At 43.9% G+C, this 20,678-nt stretch overlaps 1 protein-coding gene across 3 annotated transcripts in view; it reads right to left on the bottom strand.

The window, feature by feature from the left end:
- The window catches only part of LOC144164206 (xaa-Arg dipeptidase-like), an 88,220-nt gene extending 80,549 nt beyond the window's left edge, over positions 1-7,671 (bottom strand). For 2 of the 3 annotated variants that reach the window (XM_077694721.1, XM_077694720.1), the window contains exon 1: positions 7,422-7,667. Coding sequence is in view for 2 of the 3 variants with exons in the window: in XM_077694720.1 (XP_077550846.1) it covers positions 7,422-7,436 (15 nt within the window). In the remaining variant the exon portion in view is untranslated. Of the gene's footprint in view, positions 1-7,421 lie in introns of all 3 variants that reach the window. The other variant, XM_077694722.1, reaches the window with a different exon arrangement.
- Positions 7,672-20,678: the final 13,007 nt, after the last annotated feature.

The raw sequence follows: 20,678 nt of genomic DNA, 5'->3' as shown, positions 1-20,678 counted from the left end.
ACATCCCGGGCATAATCTGCTGCTTTGCCAAGCTTGCAGATTGAGAGAACTGGTGGCAAAACCGAAAGAAGCTTGTACGCTCCGAAGAGAGCCCATTCATACTAGAAAACTTGACACGAAGAACCCGTGCTCTGCTTTTCGAGGCCAAAAACTGAGCGAAAGAGGCACATTTTAAGTATGTGTGGCACAACAACGGACGAGTGCTTGTAAGGAAGGCTGACCGAGACAAAGTTGCAGTTGTCACGTGTGTGGGTGACTTAAGCAAGCTGGTGTCATAACTTAGCTAAGCAAAATGAATGAACATGCCAAATAAACCTCTTGAACCGTATATTTTGCCCCATGACTTTGAAACTGCTTTAGGGAGGACATATTTTTAATCCTTCAAATGTTTTCATCTGAATGTGCAATGTATTACAAGTGAGGAGTCTAACCTAACTTCTTTGTTCCAGCAAGTAGGGCATGACTTTGATGTCATAATGTTAAGCGAAACGGGGTCTACCGATGAATAAAATGTTTTCCGTCTTCCGTCTTACAAGACATTCTATATGAATCGCACATGCAGTCGTGGTGGCGCTGTTTGTATTTTAGTAAAACAAGGTTTCTATTGCGAATTGATAGAATAATTTTGTGTAGTCAAAAACGACTGTGAATTCCTCTGTGGTATAATACTTGCTGTGTACTATCATCCCCCAAGCAGGATGATACCACTTTTTAATGATTTTCTTGAGTTATTCGGGGATTTGGTCGGTAGAAATAGGTTTGACGTCATCTCAGGTGGCGTTTTGAATATAAATATGATCGGGCACAATTCCACACAAACCAAATTAGATGTGCTGTTAAACTCTAGTGGTCTTTCAAATGTGATCAACCCGCCTACTAGAATAACGCCAACTTCATCGTCATTTATCGATCTTTTCATAACGAACATAAGTTCCGACAAATTAAGAAGTGGGGTAATTGCAGCAGAAATAAGTGATCACTTGCCGATATTTGTATGCTCGTTAAAAAATATGCCACTCAAAAAACATCAACGAACACATCCATTTCAATGCATCAATGAAAAAAATATTTCTCTATTCAGCGAAAAAATTTCGCGTGCAGTTTGGGAGAGTGTACAGGTGCCGTCAGAAGTAATTGGAGCACGGGAGCTGTGGCCGAACTGCATCGGAGCGCCGTGTAGCTGCACCGGCGGTAAATGGAAGGACGAGAACACGCATGCGCGGCTGCCGACGGCGATAGCCCATCTGTACCTCTCAAATCACTTTTTCTTTAACCTGGCATCAAGCATAGTTCGCAGCATACTTGTTTCTGCGATGGCGCTGATAGCGGACACACCTAAAAATATTTGAAAGAAAAACTCACTGCAGATTCCCGTGATAGCGCGAGCCGCTTCTCCGGCAGCTCGCATTTGCAGGACGTGTGCCAGGGACGCTGTCAGATGCGTCTCTGCTATCAGCGCCGTCACCGAGACCAGTATGCTGCGGACAATGCTTGAAGCCAGGTTCAAAAAAGTGGTTTTAGAGGTATAGATGGGCTATCGCCATCGGCAGGCGCGCATGCGTGTTCTCGACCTATTATTTACCGCTAGTGCAGCTACACGGCGCTCCGATACGCTTCGGCCGCAGCTCCCGTGCTCCAATTACTTATGACGGCACCTGTACTTAGAAAAAGTGATGCAAACAGGGCGTACGACGAATTCATGAAAATCCTCAAGCCTATTTACTCCGCATGTTTTCCTTTTGTGCTCCCGAAACAGAAACGAAAGATTCGAAAGCCCTGGATTAATTCTCAGCTTGGCGCGAGAATACGAAAGAAAAATGTCTTTCTTGTACAACGAATTTATTAGAGAGAACAAGAAATCCAGTTTTGTTAAAGCAATTCAAAGTTTTCCGGAACCATTTATATAAGGACTTAAAAATAGCTCGACGTAACTATTATCAGTAACATGTTCACACCAGCGCTTGGAAATGCGGCAACAATGTGGAAAAAATTAAATTCTCTATTAAAACGGAATATTCCCAAAGACACTACTCACACCATTAAGCAAAACGACATCGAACTTTCAGGCAAGCCGCTTGCCGATGCCTTCAACCGTTATTTTATTGACGTTGTACGAAGTGGGAATGTACAAAACGACCTTGAAAACTTTCGGTACATAGATAACTCCATATTTCTTGATCCTGTAAGCTACCGTGAAGTAAGTGATGCAGTGTTAGGGCTCAACAATTGCAGTGCGCTTGATATCGATGACTTAAGTAAAACCCTTAAAATACGTTATATCTTTTTTGACACCATACATTGCTCACGTATTTAATTTGTCTATTAGCCAAGGTGTTTTACCTTCAAAAATGCAGACCGCTTGGGTGACAGTGCTTCATAAAAAGGGAGACAAAAATGATATGGGAAATTACTCACCAGTTTCTATTCTTCCAGTACTCTCAAAATCACTAAATAACGTTTTCTAGAACGCTTGACTAGATTCGACCAAAAACATACCATAATAGTCGATTGTCAATATGGCTTTCGTCAGGGCCTTGGAACGGAGCTTGCGCGTATAGATCACAAAGAATATATCTTGTCTCAATTAGCCCGAGGAAACATGGTACTCGGTCTATTTAGTGATCTAACAAGAGCATTAGACCATATCAACCACAATTTGCTAGTACGAAAGCTAGAGCACTACGGTATATGTGGTGTGGCAGCCTCCTTCATTAAATCTTACCTCAAAGATCGTAATCAAATCGTAGCCTTAAATGGCTTTTCGTCAGAACCTTGTCGAGTAAAAATTGGGGTGCCGTAGGGCAGCATTCTGGGACCCTTTCTTTTTAATATCTACGTAAACGATATTATTGGCGTATCATCATGTGCTAAGTTTATCATCTATACCGATGACACGAGTGTATTCTTCCGTGGTAAATCGGCGCACGAATTAATTGTAAATGGAAACTCAACTTTGCGGAAACTAGAATCATGGACAGAGCAAAATAGTTTAAAGATAAGCGGTCCAAAGACGAAAGCAATATTGTTTCGCGCCAGAAATAAGCCGGTGTGATGCGGGTTGTTGTGTGTATGAGGAGGTCAAGTTTAACTGGCAGAGAAGAAGCGAGGCACGTGACGTCAGACAAGGACAGACTCTATTCACGGGACAGAATTAGAAAAATACACAAATTAGAAAACTACACAAATTAACTAGGAGCTAATCTAATCCAAGGAATATATGTCCGCCAAGACAATGTTCTTAACTAAAAAAAGTTCCCGCTCACGGCTGGCAGTACTTGGTGGCAAGGAGCTGTGGCGGTACACTTGACTGGTGTGATGTCTGCAGGCGCTGTCCCCTTGACGTTGGCGCTGTCCGCCGCAAAGTCGGGTCCCGTGCGCTAGGCTCGGGGCGCTGCCGCGGTGCCCTTGTCAATGCCGGTGCGGCGACTGTGAGCGCTTCGGCCCGGGTGCTCCGTGGCCAGTCTCGGCTGAGCTGCCTCGATGTCCGCGGGGAAGATGCGGCTCGCAACGGAGGTTCCCCGAACGCTCTCGTCCGGCAGGTCACTCCTCGAACCTCGTTCTTTCCGCTCTCGTTCCACGATCCTCCGGCTTCCTCCTCCTCTTTTTCTACCGCGCCCTTCTTCGGCCTCCGCCCACACCTCGTCGTCTTCGCTTTTACCTGCCCACTCCTGTCCGGTAAGCAGCGCCTCCTCACAGCCGGCTATAATTGACAATGTTATTTCTCTAAACTCTGCCGAAGTAGATATAGTACCGTCAGTAAAAACACTCGGAGTCATATTTCATGAATATTTATCCTGGGACGAGCACGTAACATTACTCGCAAAGAAATTGTCTCAAATAGTTGGCTTTCTATACCGCCATAAACATATTCTACCGCCTAAAATTATATTGCTCATATATAACACATTGTTTTCTTCAAGGTTAAACTATTGCCATTTGGTCTGGGGAACAACTACTAAGGAAAATTTGCAAAAATTCACCGGCTACAGAAAAAGGTCATTAGAATGCTCGAAAACATTTCTTTCAATCACCACACACAACCTTTATTCGAAAAATACAATGTATTGCCGGTAACCACAATATTCGACTACCGTCTGTGCAAGGTTTATAACCAAGAAGTAAAAATGGGCAGATCTTTCCTTCAACACTTCGCAAAACTAAAACCAAACGATATTGTGTACAACACGCGACACACAGAACATTCGAGCGTTTTGACATACAGGACATCTTACGGACAACAAGTGCTCGAAAACCGACTACCAAGAGTGCTCAACACATTTCTTTCTAGAAACATACGATTAGAAAGCATCACCTTTGGGAATCTGCGCGATTTCTTCATCTCCTCCTGAGAATGTTGTTTGGTGGTGTATTTTGATGTGTGCTTGATTTTATTTCTCGGTGTAGAGGTTCCTTGCATTTTATGTTCTTAGGTTGCCACTGACGAAAGCGGCAAATATATGTCTTTCCGTTCTGTTTAATGCTCTTTTGATTACAATCGTCGAGCCCACGCTTTCTGTGGTTGTTTTCCCCGTGTCATTGTATTTTAGTGATTTTTTACTGTATTTTAAAGGCCAACTACACTCAAAATTTCGACCTCTTAAAAACTTTATTTTCGTATAGTCTGCTTATAAAGAAAGCAACATGCAAAATACAACAGCTGAAATACGCGCGTGGACGCCGCAAGCGGCCTGCAAAAATCGGTGATTTTGAAACGGAAACCGAGGAGAGCGCGGCCATTGCAGTGACGTTGCAGCCGTCCAGCGAGCGGCCGGACGGTCACCAGCTCGGGAGAAAGTCTGCGCGCAAGCTCTACGCGCGCACGGGGAAGCACATGGGTGAAGCGTCCGCAGCAGACCTCGACCGGTTTTCCAGCGGCGTGGCTGGCCAGAGGAAGAAGCTCTTGTCGGCTGGAACGTCACAGGCGCGTCATGGCTGTTTACGCGCTCCGCCGGAAGGTGCAGCGTGGTCTGCGGCGGAGCGTTTTTAAACGCTTCTAACTGATTAACCAGGCGTTTCACGGTGCTACCACTCGTGTCCCAGCTGATTTGCGGGTACTTACTACGCATTAAAAATAAATTTGGTCGAGGTGAAATTTGAGTGCAGTTGGCCTTTAATGACATTTATGCTGCATTTTAATGATGTTCCTGTGTCACTGTATTTTAATGATTTCCTACAAACCCGATTGCTGTAACGAACAGTATTGTTTGATTTTCGGACAACGTTTCCAAATGCTGTTCAAGCGGCCAGTAAGGGAAAGGGGGGGGGGAGGTCTGCGGCTCCGTCAAGCTGACATCTAGTCGGCTTTTTCTGCGGACCTCCAGCATCATGTATTTACTTGATGCGAATAAAGATCAACTTCAACTTCAAGCCTCACGCAAGTATATTGAGAAACCTTATTGCCACGGACTGCGGAACGGGGGCGTACAAGTACAACCGCAACTTCCTCTCGGACCACACTCCCCCACTCAGGAAAGGAGATGCCACATCCGACCCCATAAAATTAGGAACTAGAGGCACGCCCCAGGGATCTGGGCTGTCACCGTCGTTATTTAATGTCGCCTTGCGGGACCTCCCCAGAACACTCGACGCCATAGATAACCTTATGCTTTCTATGCTGACGATATCACCGGCTCGACGGGAGCCGGCTTCATCTGCAAAATTCAGGACACACTCCAGAGGGCAACGGACGTCATAAATCAATACGCCAAGGCCTGTGGCCTCCCGTGTTCGCCAAAAAGTCCCAACTCCTCGTCCGCCGAAAGGAAGAAGAACGTCAAGAAAGACATGCAAGTCCAACTAGAAGGACATGCGATAATTCCTAGTCCCAGCATTCAAATACTAGTGGTTCACCTAACAGCAAATACCAAGAGTGACATCTCCCTAAAAAACTGAAGCAAAACACCCATTAAATAATGCACATGATTAGGAGGTTGTCAACCAGGAATAGAGGAATGAAAGAGGCGGATTCCCTGCGTTTGGTCGACGCATTGGTCATTTCAAGGTTAACTACATCCCGCCGTACCTCTTCCTGAACAAGAGTGACCTGAATCTCCTCAATATACTCACACAGAAGTCGGTCAGACATGCGATAGGACTACCCATGACCGCAACCAAAGACAAGCTCCTCAGGATCGGCCGACACAACAGCGCAGAAGAATTGATAGAAGGTCATCTATCCAGCCAAAAGTACCCACTTAGCCGAACTAAAGATGGACGAAAAATTCACCTCAAGATACGGTGGGCGGCCCTGGACGCGATCCTGCAGGTGCAGATACCAACCCCCTGGCGCCAGTCTTTAATTATTCACCCCCTGCCCAGAAACGTGCCCCACAACCATCACGAGGCCAGAAGAGCAGCGAGAGCCTGAACGCTCAACACGAACTTTGGAAAAAAAACCCGGAGTCATACGACTTCGGGGACTTCGGACGCCTCCCGCTGCAGAGGCAAGCCATACGTAAGGATAGTGGTATCAACCAAGAGTAGTCTGCTTGTAAGCGCAACAGTCAAGAACACGGACATCACTGAAGCGGAGGAGATGGCGATTGCTCTGGCCCTCACACAGACGCCGGCACAAACGATTGTCACCCACTCGCAGCAAGCATATCGGAACTACCAATCGGGATGGGTGTCTCCAGCGGCCCTCAAATTGCTGCAGAACAAAATAGCAAATTGAAAATTCAAATTGTTGTGTATACCTGCTCACGCCTCCATGGAGGGTAACGAGTTTCCCCACAACAAGCCTGCGCACTGCGGAGAAAGCCGTGGCGTACTGCCCGCTCATCAGTTTCAGGGAATTCACTCAGCATTATTGGCTAGACAGACACTCCCTACACCTCATCGTAGCCTCTCTAAGAAGGAGCAGACAGTCTTTAGCCTCATTCAATCTGGATCCTTACCCCACCCAACAAGGCTACACCTCTCATGTTCACGGAGCAATACTCGGCCGAAAGCGAATTTTGTAAAAACTAGGATCACCCCACCACGTAATTGGGGATTGCGACTTTAGCGAACACCCAAATGAATATATGGGTGTTCGCGATAGTGAAAATTTTAGTGAAGGGTCGGTGGATGAGGCAGAACCGCGGACGAATTCCTTACAAAAAAAATCGCCTATTTTTCTAATCCAATAAAAAACACAGACTTCTTCCTTTTCCGTGCCTTCCGTGCCTTCTTCTTTTCCGTGCCGTTATTTTCCACTCACAAAAACACGAACCCTTAGGGCGTTGTAGCGTGCCCCATTCGACGCATTTTCGCAACCACCAAACCAACCTACGTACGGAGTTCATGCAGATATTCACTCTTCCGAAAACCCCATGCTAATACTAGCTTCACAGTGAATTTGCTTTCTAGCAAGTTTTCTTTTTAGATATTAATACTGCAAGTCGCCGTTTGCGCTTCCTGGTCGTTAGCTGTCCACTTACCTTCGGCGTGTCCATCGGTGTGCTTGCTAACACCGGCTACGCGTAGCGTTCGACCGTCTATGGGGACTTGTAGCAATATTCACGAACTTACAGCTGAGCTCACGTTGACTGCCTGCTATGGAAAGACGAGCTCAAAACGGACAAAATGCGCAGCTGCTCCGGTATATGATAAAGGGTTGACGCAACACCACGGTAACAGCGAAAGCGAGCGGGGGCGAATGACCCACCCATGCCCTCAGATGTAGAGCGAGGTCTATATCGCAACGTTGTGTACGCGTGACAACTATATATGTGGGTGTCGTTGGTTGTTGATAAGGGCATGCCGTTATTTACTCTGGATCTAGGATATATTGTGTCAGTCGAGGCGATAACAAAGACTCACGGGATACGAAAGCCGAAAACAAAACCTCGAGTCCTACGCGTTGCTACCTGGAACAAGAAACACTTTCAAATGACCAAGCAGTCTTCCCCATTTCGCGCACTCTGGTACTTCGATGGTCTCGGTGAAATCGCACTCTCCGATAACGTGCCTTAGCGTGCCCAATTGCCCACAGAAGCTACACTGTTTTTCGTATCTCTCAGGGTACATTCTGCTTTGGAGGACCAAAAAATGATGGAGGACCGCACTTTGTCATAGCAAAAGTCCGCTGCCGTATACCCTTTGAGATGTTTGTTTCCAGCCTCCTTAAAAACAGATGCTCTCTGAAATTCAATGTGCTGTGACTTGTGTTGCAAAAATACTCCCGACTCTGCTTTTACTCAATTAACTCATATGCATGAAGTTTTTAAGCAAAAAAAACTGTTAACATCTTGCATTTCAATAGAATTATTACGTTAGAAAGAGGCTTTATGACAGTGTAGAAATGATGCGTATTTAGCATAGGATATTCTGCCGTAAGGAAGTTCGATGTCTTGCTCGGGACATTCTCACGGATGACCAGTTAATAGGCTTCCACTAGTCCTATCGCACGGTCACAAGGTTTAATTTCCGCCAATCGCTTAATACTCATCACTGTGGCCCCATGTCTTACGAGTTCCACTTCTGAACACCATGTCATGGGCTCGATTCCTTGTGGCAGGGCTGTTTTTCTGAAAGAGATGGAAAATATAAATGCGTCACTCCATGACTATCGCATACGCTGGCCCAAATTAAACTTAACTTCTTAAGTATGGCGTACCGCGCAGGCGAAGTGGTTCTTCGGCATGTGAAATAAAAATCTTAATTGTCACTCATAGCGAATAACCATTACGCGATCGAGACAGTGCATGATTTGCACTCCATGATCAAGCCTTGCCGCAGTGGTTCTTATTTTTAAAGTGTCAATGACCTGACTCCCTATCTACATCATTTCTATCATTTCTCCCTGTCTATTACTCCCTTTCCATCTTTGGCCGTGGACGGGATTCTGCCAAGCATTTTACCTCGATCCTATTTGTGCGTGACCAACAATTTTTTTAATATTTTTGCCCGGGTGTTAGTACATTCAGAGGAAGCGACAAGAACAAGAGGCGATTCTCTTCCGATTAAATTGAACCGACTGGTGTAGCTCTCTTCGACAATGCAAGCGGCAAGTAATTGAACATTTAGCGAAGTTCAGTGTTGCGTGAAGTGGACTGAGTTGGACGCTTTAAAATTGTGAGTAAGTATGGATAGGTCAACGCAATTACACTCTCATGACTACAACACTCACAACACACACATACATAACAGTATGGCGAAGAAGTACTCGGACCAGCGAAAAATCTCGCAGGCACGGTCATCACTACGCATAATCCAAGTTAGTTTGGCAAGGTGTGCCAAAGGGAACGAGGCGTTAAGTTTCTACCATAACAAAAATCATAATCACATCTCAGCAATACAGGAACCTTATCATGTTAAAGGAAAGATTATAGGTTTTCCCATCCGACATCAAGTCATAGCACACAAAAATAACCCGAAAGTCGCTCTAGTAAATCATTCTCCAGATGTAAAAATATTCCCGCTCATAATCGACCAAAAAATAATTGCGGCGAAGGTAAACTGGGAAGAAAAGGAATTCATTATAATTAATTGCTACGCCCCTCCCAGAGACGATTTCGAAAACACGTTAAACCAATTGGAACTCTTCTTTCAGGATTTTTCTACAGACCACGTGACTGGGTGACTTCAATGCTAAACACAGAGTATGGGGAGGAGATATAACCGATACAAGGGGTGACGATTGACTTGAACTTTCCCTTAAGCACGACCTTTCTGTTATACATAGTCCTAACTCACCTCCGACATTCGAAAACAATATAGGTAGGAGTTGGATCGACGTAACCATTTTAGGGCAAGCGTTATTACCAGAAGTTATTCACTGGGAAGTACTCGAAGATGACAACAGCAGCGACCACAAATTTATTAGTTTACTTTTATACGATATCGTTAACAAACTTAAGTACCGTCTCACCCTGAAAGGTGAGAAACTTGTCCTAGAAGATTTAAAAAAGGACACTTGGTTCGAAACCGCTAGAAACGGGATTAAAACAACAGAAGAAATCGAGAATGCTGTAAACACATTGTATGATAAAATAGAAAAATCAGTAAGTAAGCATAGCAAAAAATGTTAAACCATTCCACAAACAACCAAAACCGGGTTGGACAGTTGAACTTGAAATCGAGAGAAAGCGAGTAAGAGCACTAAGAAGGAGGTATCAAAGATCGCGAGGAGAAATCAGGGAACAATTTAAGCGCGAGTACTATAATGAACACAAAGCTTACAAACTTAGCCACAGCAAAAAGAAAAAGTTCGGAACAACTTTGTTCACGAGTTCAAAAAAATCCATTCACATTACCGTACATTTTAGCCAGAGGAACAGTAAACCAACCAATCATCATTTCAAGTTTGCAAAAAGAAAGTGAAGAAAAACAAAATCAACCGAAGAAACAGTTGAACATATATTAAGAGAGTTATACGAGGTTGACAAGGTTTGTGACCAAGAAGAAATTCTTCTTCTTGAAAGCGAGGCAGCGCAGGACTGTTCGGCCTAAAACAGGCCGGTGTACTTTGGCCGGTGATTTTCTGTCCGGCCGTTTTCCGGCAGCCATGTTCGGCCCATGTCCAAATGTGGGCCTTTTGGCCGTATACGGCCGTACTCCCATGGCTGTCCAACGGCCAGTGTCCGTCGGCCAGTCGACCGGCTTACGGTCATACGGCCAGATTCCAGCCGTACGGCTCCGGCCATTCCAAAGCCACCCGTGTACGGCCGAAGTACGGCCGCCGGATTACAGCCGAGATGCGGTCGTCGGACTCCAGCCGGACTAAAGCTACCGGAAATACGGCCGTGCTACGGGCATTGGAGTTCAGCCACAGTACGTTAACTGTACTGAGGCCGGTCAATGCATGTCGCGAAAGCAGATGACTCATTCGCGCACCCTGCACTATCCAAGGAAGAAGAATCGCTGCTCCGCAGACTACAAACCAATACCTTTCCTCACCCAGTTCGCCTGCATCGTATATTTCCAACTCAATACTCTGCTGTATGCCAGTTTTGTTCACAACCCGGAACTCTAGCTCATGTTATAATACAGTGTGTGTGCAATCCCAAACTTCCGCCTCTCCGATCCCCTCTTCCCACCCCTGAGCTGTGGGAGAACCTGTTGACCAGCGACCGTCTGGACGTCCAGCAGCTCCTGGCATCCAGAGCAAAGGCTCTCTGCTCACTTGATGGATTCCCGGACTAGGGAACCACTCCCACTTTAGAAAGCTCAAATAAACGTTTTCTCTCTCTCTCTCTCTCTCTCTCTCATTCGCGCAGTGCAGAAGCAGCACAAACCGAGCATTTTGGGTCCAATGCAGCCACATCAAAGTGAGCTCGCGCGCAACCACCAGCCTTCAAGCTTTCAGCGCAGCCTTGCTTAATTACCAGCCTCAGTTGACAGCAAAATTCATCTATTAAACAGTGCTCATAAATTGTCGTTCTTTTAATTGCTGTGCCTCTTTTACTGCCCAACCCAGAAAATATTCAGTTCTTTGTAGAGCTTGAATAAATGTATTGTCCAGGTCCTGATATCCTCTGTGGGGCGGCTTACCTGTAATAAACGGGAAAAGAGGAGGGGGGGGGCGCGGCGGAGGGCGCTTACTTTAGTGGGTTGAATTTCAGAGAGATAAATTGCGCCGCTTTTAGCCAATTTCTTTTAGGGCAATATTCCGGAACACTTTCATGCTATGACTACATAAACTATTTTTATAACAGTTGCTTGACCAATTTTGCTGTATATAAAACCGGCGTGAATGCCTTTACGAAGCGTTTTGGTTCTCAACAAAACACTCAGGCGCATTTAATATAACTCCTTCACAAAAAAAGTATGTCCAGTTTTTGCCCATTTTTCTTGCAAAGACATTTCTACTCGATCAACTTTTCTGATGATCTTGGGCAGGGCTGATCCTAAGAAGGACTGAACAGGTACTTTCATTTTCAATCTATTTTAATGTTGTTTTCATGAGTTTAGGTCCACACCACGTAATAGTCCAAAAGAACTTAATTTACTTCTAATGTCATACTACGTTCAAAAAATTCTAGACGCGTTGCGAATGACGCCCTGCTTCAGGTGGCTGCAGTTGTATACCTCTGTGATCACGCAAGGAAACGCGTAAAATTAGAGTTACATAATTTGTTTCAAACCAATAACATAGCAATGGTAGCATGCATACAGGAAACCTTGCATACTGCAACGAATAGGGCAATAAATATTTTATTGGTCAAGGTTGAATCCGTAGGGTTCTCAACCCGTCGGAGGCAAACTTGCGCCTCTGGAAGTTTATTTATTTATTTATTTATCTATTTATTTATTTTTATTCATTTATTTATTCATTGTTTTATTTATTTATTATTTATTTATTTATTTATATTCATTTATTTATTCATTGTTTTATTTATTTATTTATTTGATGCCTGCTTGCCTTTGCATGCATTACAGAAGGGAGATACATAACACTAAGCATTAAATATGAGACAAAATAACAAAATAATTCTACAAAGCGCGCTGAAAATCGTCAATGTAAACAGTTAATGCAATCATAGGTGGAAGATAATTACACTGCAGTATTGATGTAAAATAAAATGAATCGCGCAAGGCTCCACTTTTAAAGGAAAGTTAATAATTTGCTTTAAGCTAGCGGTCCCACTTTGCGATATGTAGAATGGCGCTTGGACATACTTCTCCCCTTCTACTTCAGTTTTCGAATGATAGATATTACGAAAAAAGTTCAACCTGTGGTTTCGTCTGTGATCTTTCACGTCCTGCCATTTCAGTTTACTTTTAATTTCTCTCATGCTAAGTTGAGCGTGACAATTACCTAATACGAATCGCACTGACATATTCTGTATGTTTTCGAGCGTATCAACCAGCTCTTTGGTGTAGGGATCCACGAAAACACATGCGTACTCCAAGATTGAGCGCACATGAGTGAAATACGGTTTTTATTTTCAGTTAGATGGAGGTTCACTGAAATTTCGTCTCAGAAAGACAAAAGCATATGCAGCCGTAACGTTTATGGTGTGAACCTGCCTATTTTACCTCTAACCACTCCCTAAATAAACTCCTAGGTATTTATATTCCTCGGCCGTTGTCACAGCAGCATAATTTACGGTATACGTATTCAATTGGAATGAAGGTTTTCTTGTAAAGGTGCCACGTTAACACACTGTTTAACATCCAAAAACTTTTCTGAATCAGCACACCAGGATGTTATTAAATTCGAATAAAGCTGCAGGTATACGGAATCACGTTCATTCGCTATAGTCCGGTAAACTAAACAGTACTTTTTAACAAAGTTATAGGGCCAATAGTAATAATAATGCAAAAACCGATTCATTCAGTTCATAGGACGAAATGTACTACGCAGAAGGGGATATGGAACACCATCATTTCCTTTTTTGCAGTCCAAGAATATACAGTCAACCACTGTAAGCTTATAAGAACCAAATCGTGCGTGAACTCAACAATCTGCGTTGAGCAAGAAAATCCTGACAAAATCCGTGCTTGCTAGGATGCTGGCGATTATGTTTAACCAAATGAGTCATATCCCAAGAGTGGCTAAGCTCACCTTCAAACATCGGAACTAAATTAACAGCTAGGCTTCGTCAGCTACAAGGCTCTGTTGTTATCGCAAATTTAAAATAGTTTTTTTTTTCTAAATAGGCAGTCGTAAAATCCCATGAAGTAACATAGTGCAGGGCATGAAGTTGATCCTACCAATGCGCGAGCGAGTCTCTTCTACGATTATCACCAACAACATAGTGCAACATTGCTTGTCGCAGTTTAATTGTACGCAGAATAACTTGCGCTTTTGCTCGCACTTGCCTTTCTTTGGTGGGGAGTCCTTAACATGGTGGCGTTTTAGCTCCTGCGTGGTGGCCGCTTGCTCGACGCCCGTGAAGGCCAGTTATTCTGGTGAACCATCTTCATCTCGGATCGGACATCTCTGCCGGGTCGATGTCTCCAATGCTCTCCATTTCTTGAGGGGGCGAATATCCTCGAGCTGATGCGTCGACGAAGCCGGCGGCAGAGGCGTCGTAGCGGCGATGACTGGCGAGGCTTAGCTAACCCTCGGTGTGGCACAGTCTTCTTGTGGCAATAAATGACATTTCGATGGCCTAAAACGTTCCCTGCTAATGTCCAGTGAGTCCTTGCACCTTGCCCGTTCACCGAGAACACTCATTACTGTTTGAAAAACGATGTTCGTTCATTTAAAACGTAGAAACACGGAGCGGATGAAAAACGCGTCCCCGTCGTTCGGCTCCCTAACGGCTTTTTCTGCCCCCAGGAAAAAATCAGTCGGTCTCCTTCCAAACACGTCTTTGCATGAATTCTCGGCGCCCAGGCGCGTGCCGTTGTTCGGCTGTATGCCGTTTGCCGAAAAAAGGACGTATAACCAGATACCTTACGTAGGCCGGTCTCCTCTTGAACACCGGTTGCCATATATTCGGTGGCCATTCGCTTGCCGTAATTCGGCCGAGGACAGCTAACCGAATGAAAAACGTATATTCTGGGGCCGTACGTCGGCCGGTATCCTTCATAACACTGGTTGCCCGAAGGAAACGAATATTCTACCGCCGGACGCGCGGTTCACCGCTGAAACAACGAATGCACGGCAGCCGCGCTCCGGCCGGTCTCCTTTCGAACACCAACTGCCGCAGGAATACGCATATTCTGTGGCCGGTCGCTAGCCGTGCTTCGGCCTGTTACCGCTTCCCGAAAAAAAAAAAACGGATGCCCTAGGGCCGTACTTCGGCCGTTCTCTTTCTCAACATCGGCAGCCGTAAGAGAACTGAATATCTGGCAGCCGGTTAGGTGCCGTTGTGCGTCCGGACACGGGCGGACGGAAAAATACCGAAGCGCTGGTTGCCGAATGTTGGCCGTTCAACGCAGGATCAGTGGCTGCCAGAACCTGGATGCTGGCCGGACATGCCAGAAAGCGGCCATAGACGGGCCGGTCTTGGGGCACACTTTCTGTGCCGCCTGGGCGTATTACTGAAAATGAAATTAACGCAGTCATTTCTGAATTACGCAGAAATTTAGCTCCTGGACCAGATGGCCTACGAGCCACGTTTGCAAAATGTCTATCTAATAACCAAAAATTATTCTTTCTTGATCTTTACAATGTATGTATCAAAACAGAATACATTCCATCACGGTGGAAGGAATCAAATGTAATCGTAATACCAAAATCAGGAGATAACCAAGGAGCCAACAAATATAGACCCATAGCAGTCAACTCTATACTAGAAAAAATACTTGAAAAAATAATTGAAGACAGAATATATTACTTCTTGACCAAGAAAAAACTCCATAGTGCAAAACAATTCGGAATTACCCATAACACGTCGGCAACCATCGCCTTAAACGAGTTAAAAAAGAAAATTGATCAAGCAAGGTTAGATAAAGCGGTATGTGTTGTCATTAGTTTAGACATAAAGGACGCAATTAGCTGTACCAAATGATCGGTCATTGTTAAACTTTCTAAAAAAATCAGGGTGTCCCAGAAATCTGATTATTTCGACTCATAACTTTTTTAAAAATAGAAAAATTATCTATAACGTGGAGAAATCAAGAATTAAACTTTATCTTAAGTCAGGCTCTCCGTAGGAGTCACCTTTAAGTCCATTACTCTGGAACATAACAATTTTAGATCTCCTAAACAGCAAATTTCCTACCGATGTATATATTCAGGCTTTTGCCGAAGACATAACCATAGTAGTAAGAGGCAATTCAAGAGATAATATCGAACAAAAGGCAACCGAAGCGCTCAAAATAGTAGAAAACTGGGGAATAGACAAATAACTTACATTTAACACAACTAAATCAAAATTCACTGTAATAGGTGACAAGTATAATAAAAGACCTCCCATTATCAAACTAGGAAACAAAACCGTGTAAGTAAGCGCAAAATGGACAAGGACGAACGAAGTGAACGGGACACGGGACTTCGTTCGTCCTTGTCCATTTTGCGCTTACTTACACGATGAATGACCAACTCGCCCAAGAAACCACTCTGATGTAGGAAACAAAAATCCTAAATTCTGTAAAGAAATAAAAGTATTAGTCGTCTAATAGACAACAAGCTCAGTTTTATCCCTCATATTAACTATGTAAAGGAAAAAGTAAACCAAATAATAAACAGCCTAGGAAAATTTACAGCCTACAACTGGGGCTTACCACCAAACACCTACATCAAATTTATATCAGAGCTATAGAAAGAATCATAGTTTATGCCGCTCCAATTTGGTATAAAAAACAGGTACTAATGAGAAAAAACTAAGAAGTATTCGAAGGACAAGCCTCATTAAAGTTACCAAAGCATTTCAAATAGTATCCAATCCGGCCTTACCGGGACCCAGAAAAGCTTTGTGAAGGTGGCAATCAAATGCATTCAGGTGGTAGAACACATAACGGGGGACTTTTTAGCCACATGTGAGCCCCATACGTTGTACGGATAATTTGTAAACAGTTTTTGAAGATCGCCTTTCTCAGCCGATGAGCGCGCCGCCGCAGCGAGCCGACCGCAGCTGACGCAACGCCGACCGCGGCTAACGCAACGGCGATCGCGGCTGACGCAATGGCGAGGCGCCCCCCTGATTCGGCCGATCGTCGGTCGCCGGCAACGTCACTGCCATTGACTTCCGGTTGCTCTTCCTCCTTCCTGCGTGATCTCGAAGCAAAGGCGGGTCTGCAGCGATTGACGCGTGCCTAGGCGCAGGAATGTAGCTAGCGGAGAACGGAAGTCGAGCGTCGCGATGTCACATGGCTATTCCCAGTGTTTCCAGCTGCTTTGAAAGAAGCAGAGAGGAAGGAGAAATCGATCGGCAAGGGGGGAGAGGTGCACTTAATTGCTTCTGGCGCAGCTAATACTGAATGTAGATCAATTATTCCAACGACATTGCATCGCTATATTGGTACTACGCGACAATAAAGGCCTTTTGTAACTTTTACAAAAGGCTTTTCTGGGTCCCTTTAAACATCATAGCTAATGTCCCACCAATACATCTGACGATCGAAAAAGAAATCGAAACATTTAAGGTACTTTTCTCCGGAAAAATGTTCACCTGGAAAAACCGCGCTTTTACGGGAGACCAAATAAGTCCAGCAGATAAGATTTCTTGTACCTATCTTACCCGACCAATTTCGCAGACAGATTTTGTAGTATTTACAGACGGCTCGCAAGATAAAACCGACATAGCAGCAGCTTTTATAATTCTAGACAAATTCGGCAAAATAGTAGAAACCAAGCAATACAATTTTCCGGAATACAGCAATAACTTTGAGGCAGAAGGAATTGCGATTTTAAAAGCAGTTGAATACCTCCAAACTAGCTTCAAAGAAGGTAACGTACAGTTGTATACTGATAGCCTATCAACCCTAAAAGCAATTAGCAATCCAAATAATCGGAACCCAAATATAATTAAAATTAAAGAAATGCTAAACAAAATGGCAAGCCAGGTCAAAATAACGTTAACTTATATTAAAGGTCACAGTGGCAATGTCGGCAACGAAATAGCGGACGAAATGGCTAGAAAAGCAGCAAGATATGGCGAAAAAATTGACTGGCCTATTTCACTACAATTTATCAAAAAACACCTCAATATTAACCTAAGAAAACATTGGAATGTTTAGTGTTTAATGGATAAAGAATATTCACAAAATTCCGGATCACTTTAATTTATCACTGGACACGGTAGATTTCCGTTTTATTTTCATAGGTTCGCCATTACAAATAATAACATATGTAAATGTAACCTACCAGCAGAGAGTTTTGACCACTATTTACAAGACTGCCCAATAACAAACAAACACAGAGAACAACTTCTTGATATCCATAGAAATTATCTCGTAAGAAGGAAAACACCGCTAATAAAACATACAAAAACATTAAAAATTTTAGAAGAAATGACAATACTAATTAACGCTAATATTCAATAATACTAAGCTCTCAAATATTTTGTCACAATTTCACACACACGCAGAAACAAAGTCAGCGGCAAATAACGCGATAATAGCTTTTTAATCTTTTGTATTTATCACTGTTCGGTAGTCTGTCATTTTCTGCGTAATTATCTTGTTTAATTACCTTTTTACATCCCTACAGTGGAGATCCAGGTGGCCACTGATCGCCTTGTGTACGTTGTAGCGGGGCTCTTTTAGTCTTTCATTTATGCACATTCCTGTTTGCCCAACATATTTTTTACTACACGACAGCGCGACCGAATATACTAAGCCTTTTACGCAGTTTACAAGCCGATTTACGTGCTTTGTGAAGCAAGAAAAGACTGCAGCGTTTTTGCTGTTTGTGAACTTTTGAACACATAGATGACAATTTGTTAGGGGCAGAAAATACCACTATCCCGTTAGCACGCTTACCTATATTTTTCAAATTATGTGCAACTCAATGGATGTGGATGTGGGGAATTTCGTTTTTTTTTTTCGCTTCTGTTTCGTTCGCATGTTTGTAGGTTGTCCTGCGTATTTCTATTTAATGTCTGTAGGCACGATTCCGCTAGGAATGATAACAGCTGTTTTGCGTGCCCCGCGATCTGAACTCTGTCCATCTGCTTACTAAAACTGTCGGGCATAGAGTAAATGCATGACTTATTGAAGTCATTTCTTAAGCAGGTTCTAACGTTCTACCTTTTTACCAGTTTATAGGGATGAGTGAAACAAAGAAGTGGCTTACTGGCGCGTGGTTCATACGCTCAGGAGATATCATTTCGTGAAAAGCCTTCAGATCTAGAAACCTGATTGTCGTTTCTACTTTTAATTCAAACGTTAAAACAAGTGGTTTAAAACATTTACGAAACTGGTTTAAAACCTGAAATATGGCCCACCTAGACATTTGAAGACCCACCTAGACAGTGTTAAAAATTACTGAAAAATCATCAACCTAACGGAAAATTCCGGGCACATTTGACATTTGTATTTGGTGCCCACCCGGTCGCGGGTTAACGAGGTCGCGGGTTCGATTCCCGGCGGCGGCGGCCAATTTTCTGATGGAGGCGAAAAGCAAAACCACCCGTCTGTACGAGAATTCGGCGCACGTTAAAGACCCCCAGGTGGTCTAATTAATCCGGAGCCGTCACTACGGCGCGTCTCATCGCCTGCATTGCACCGGCGCGTTAGGCCCCATATCAATCAATAAAGTTTGCAGTTTGTCGGGCAGCTGGCTATCCAGGTGAACTAACGTTGCAGGTTTTAATACCAGTTTCGTAAATGTTTTAAGCCACTAGTTTTAACGTTTAAATTACCAGTGAAAAATACAATCATACAATCAGATTTTTAGTTCTAAAGCTTTGCTTTTCGGGAGTATGAAGCACGCACCAATAAGACGGTTCTTCCGTTTCAGCCGGCCCATTCTAAGCTCGTAAAAAGGTCTAATTTTACGACGTGTTTAAGAAATGCTTTAAATAGGCCATGTATTCACTCTATGCCAGATAGTTTTAGTAAGCACATGGACAGACATTAAAAATAGCGGGGTGCCCAAAACACCTGCTATCATCCGTATTGGAATCGTTTGTGCAAAAAATAAAAAGTAACACGCAGCACAGCCTACAAGTATCACCACGAAACAGGTATCAGCACGATTTTCTACATGAATCAAATTGCACATAATTTTAAAAAGACAGGTAAACGTGCTACCATGACAGTGATATTTTCTGCCCTTAAAAAATTGTCATCCATGTTTCCAAAGTTCACAGCCGTCAAGAACGCCGCAGTCATTTTTTGCTCCACAAAAGCACGTAAATCGGTTTGTAAACTGCGTAGAAGGCGTGGTATATTCGGTCTTGCTTTCCTGTGCGAAAAAATAGGAAGAGCAAACGGGGAGGTGCTGAAATTAAAGACCTCAAAGAGCACCACTACAACGTACACAAGGCGATCAGTGGCCACCTGGGCCTACACTGTAGGGATCACGGATGCAGCACTATCTTTTCTGACGCAATTGTTAGAGCGAAAAATAAGAAAAAAAACCCTACGGAAATATTAAAAGCCGGAAAAATTGTACGTTTTAAAAAAACTTCGTTCGCATGCCTTGTCGGACCCGTAATTTCTCAAAAAGAGATACATATTTTTACCTTTAGTTCGTGGAGCACATGTTTATGGTGCAGAGCGGGTTGTGCTGAGTGACGAGCGTTGGTGATGAGGGACACCATGCATGTCAGTCTTGCTTTTGCTCGTACTTTTTTTTTTACTTTGAAAGAATATATGTGTTCTCGAACGCGGAAAAATAAAGTGCTCTAAAAACCCAGCCTCAATCCTAGCAATCGGTTAGACGTCACCTTCATAACGCCAGGAACCCAGAATTTATTCCGACTACGGGAAGCGTTTTATAGCAAAGCTTTTTACCTCTACACCCGAAGGGTTCTTTCGCGACCGTTGGTGTCAACAGAAAACTCCCGCGAGCAAATAAAAGAATTTACTGGCACGGCCACGAATCAAACCTGGAACTAACAGAGTAACAAATCGAGAGCCCGTTGTTTTACCGATTCAGCTACGAGCCCACGAGAAGACGGGGAAGACAGGTGGTGTACTCACCAAGCACGCCTACGGGTCTACCCCCTGCGTTCTCGTTAAATGCAACGTGATACCGTCACGCGACCTCTCGCGCTGCTTTGCGCTCCGCCCACGGCACGCCTAGCGGCCCTGTGCGCGCATTGCAAGTGTGTTAAGAGTTACAGAAATTAAAGGAATCTCACATCACAAAGGAAGCATGGCATCTCATTTCTAGTACGCCAATGTTCCAG

The sequence above is a fragment of the Haemaphysalis longicornis genome, unplaced genomic scaffold (assembly GCF_048455015.1).
Source record: "Haemaphysalis longicornis isolate Haplotype H1 unplaced genomic scaffold, Haemaphysalis longicornis Haplotype H1 scaffold_13, whole genome shotgun sequence".
In the NCBI taxonomy this organism is placed as follows: Eukaryota; Metazoa; Arthropoda; class Arachnida; order Ixodida; family Ixodidae; genus Haemaphysalis; species Haemaphysalis longicornis.
The sequence above is the reverse complement of the archived record's forward strand: the minus strand, read 5'-3'. Positions and strand labels throughout refer to the sequence as shown.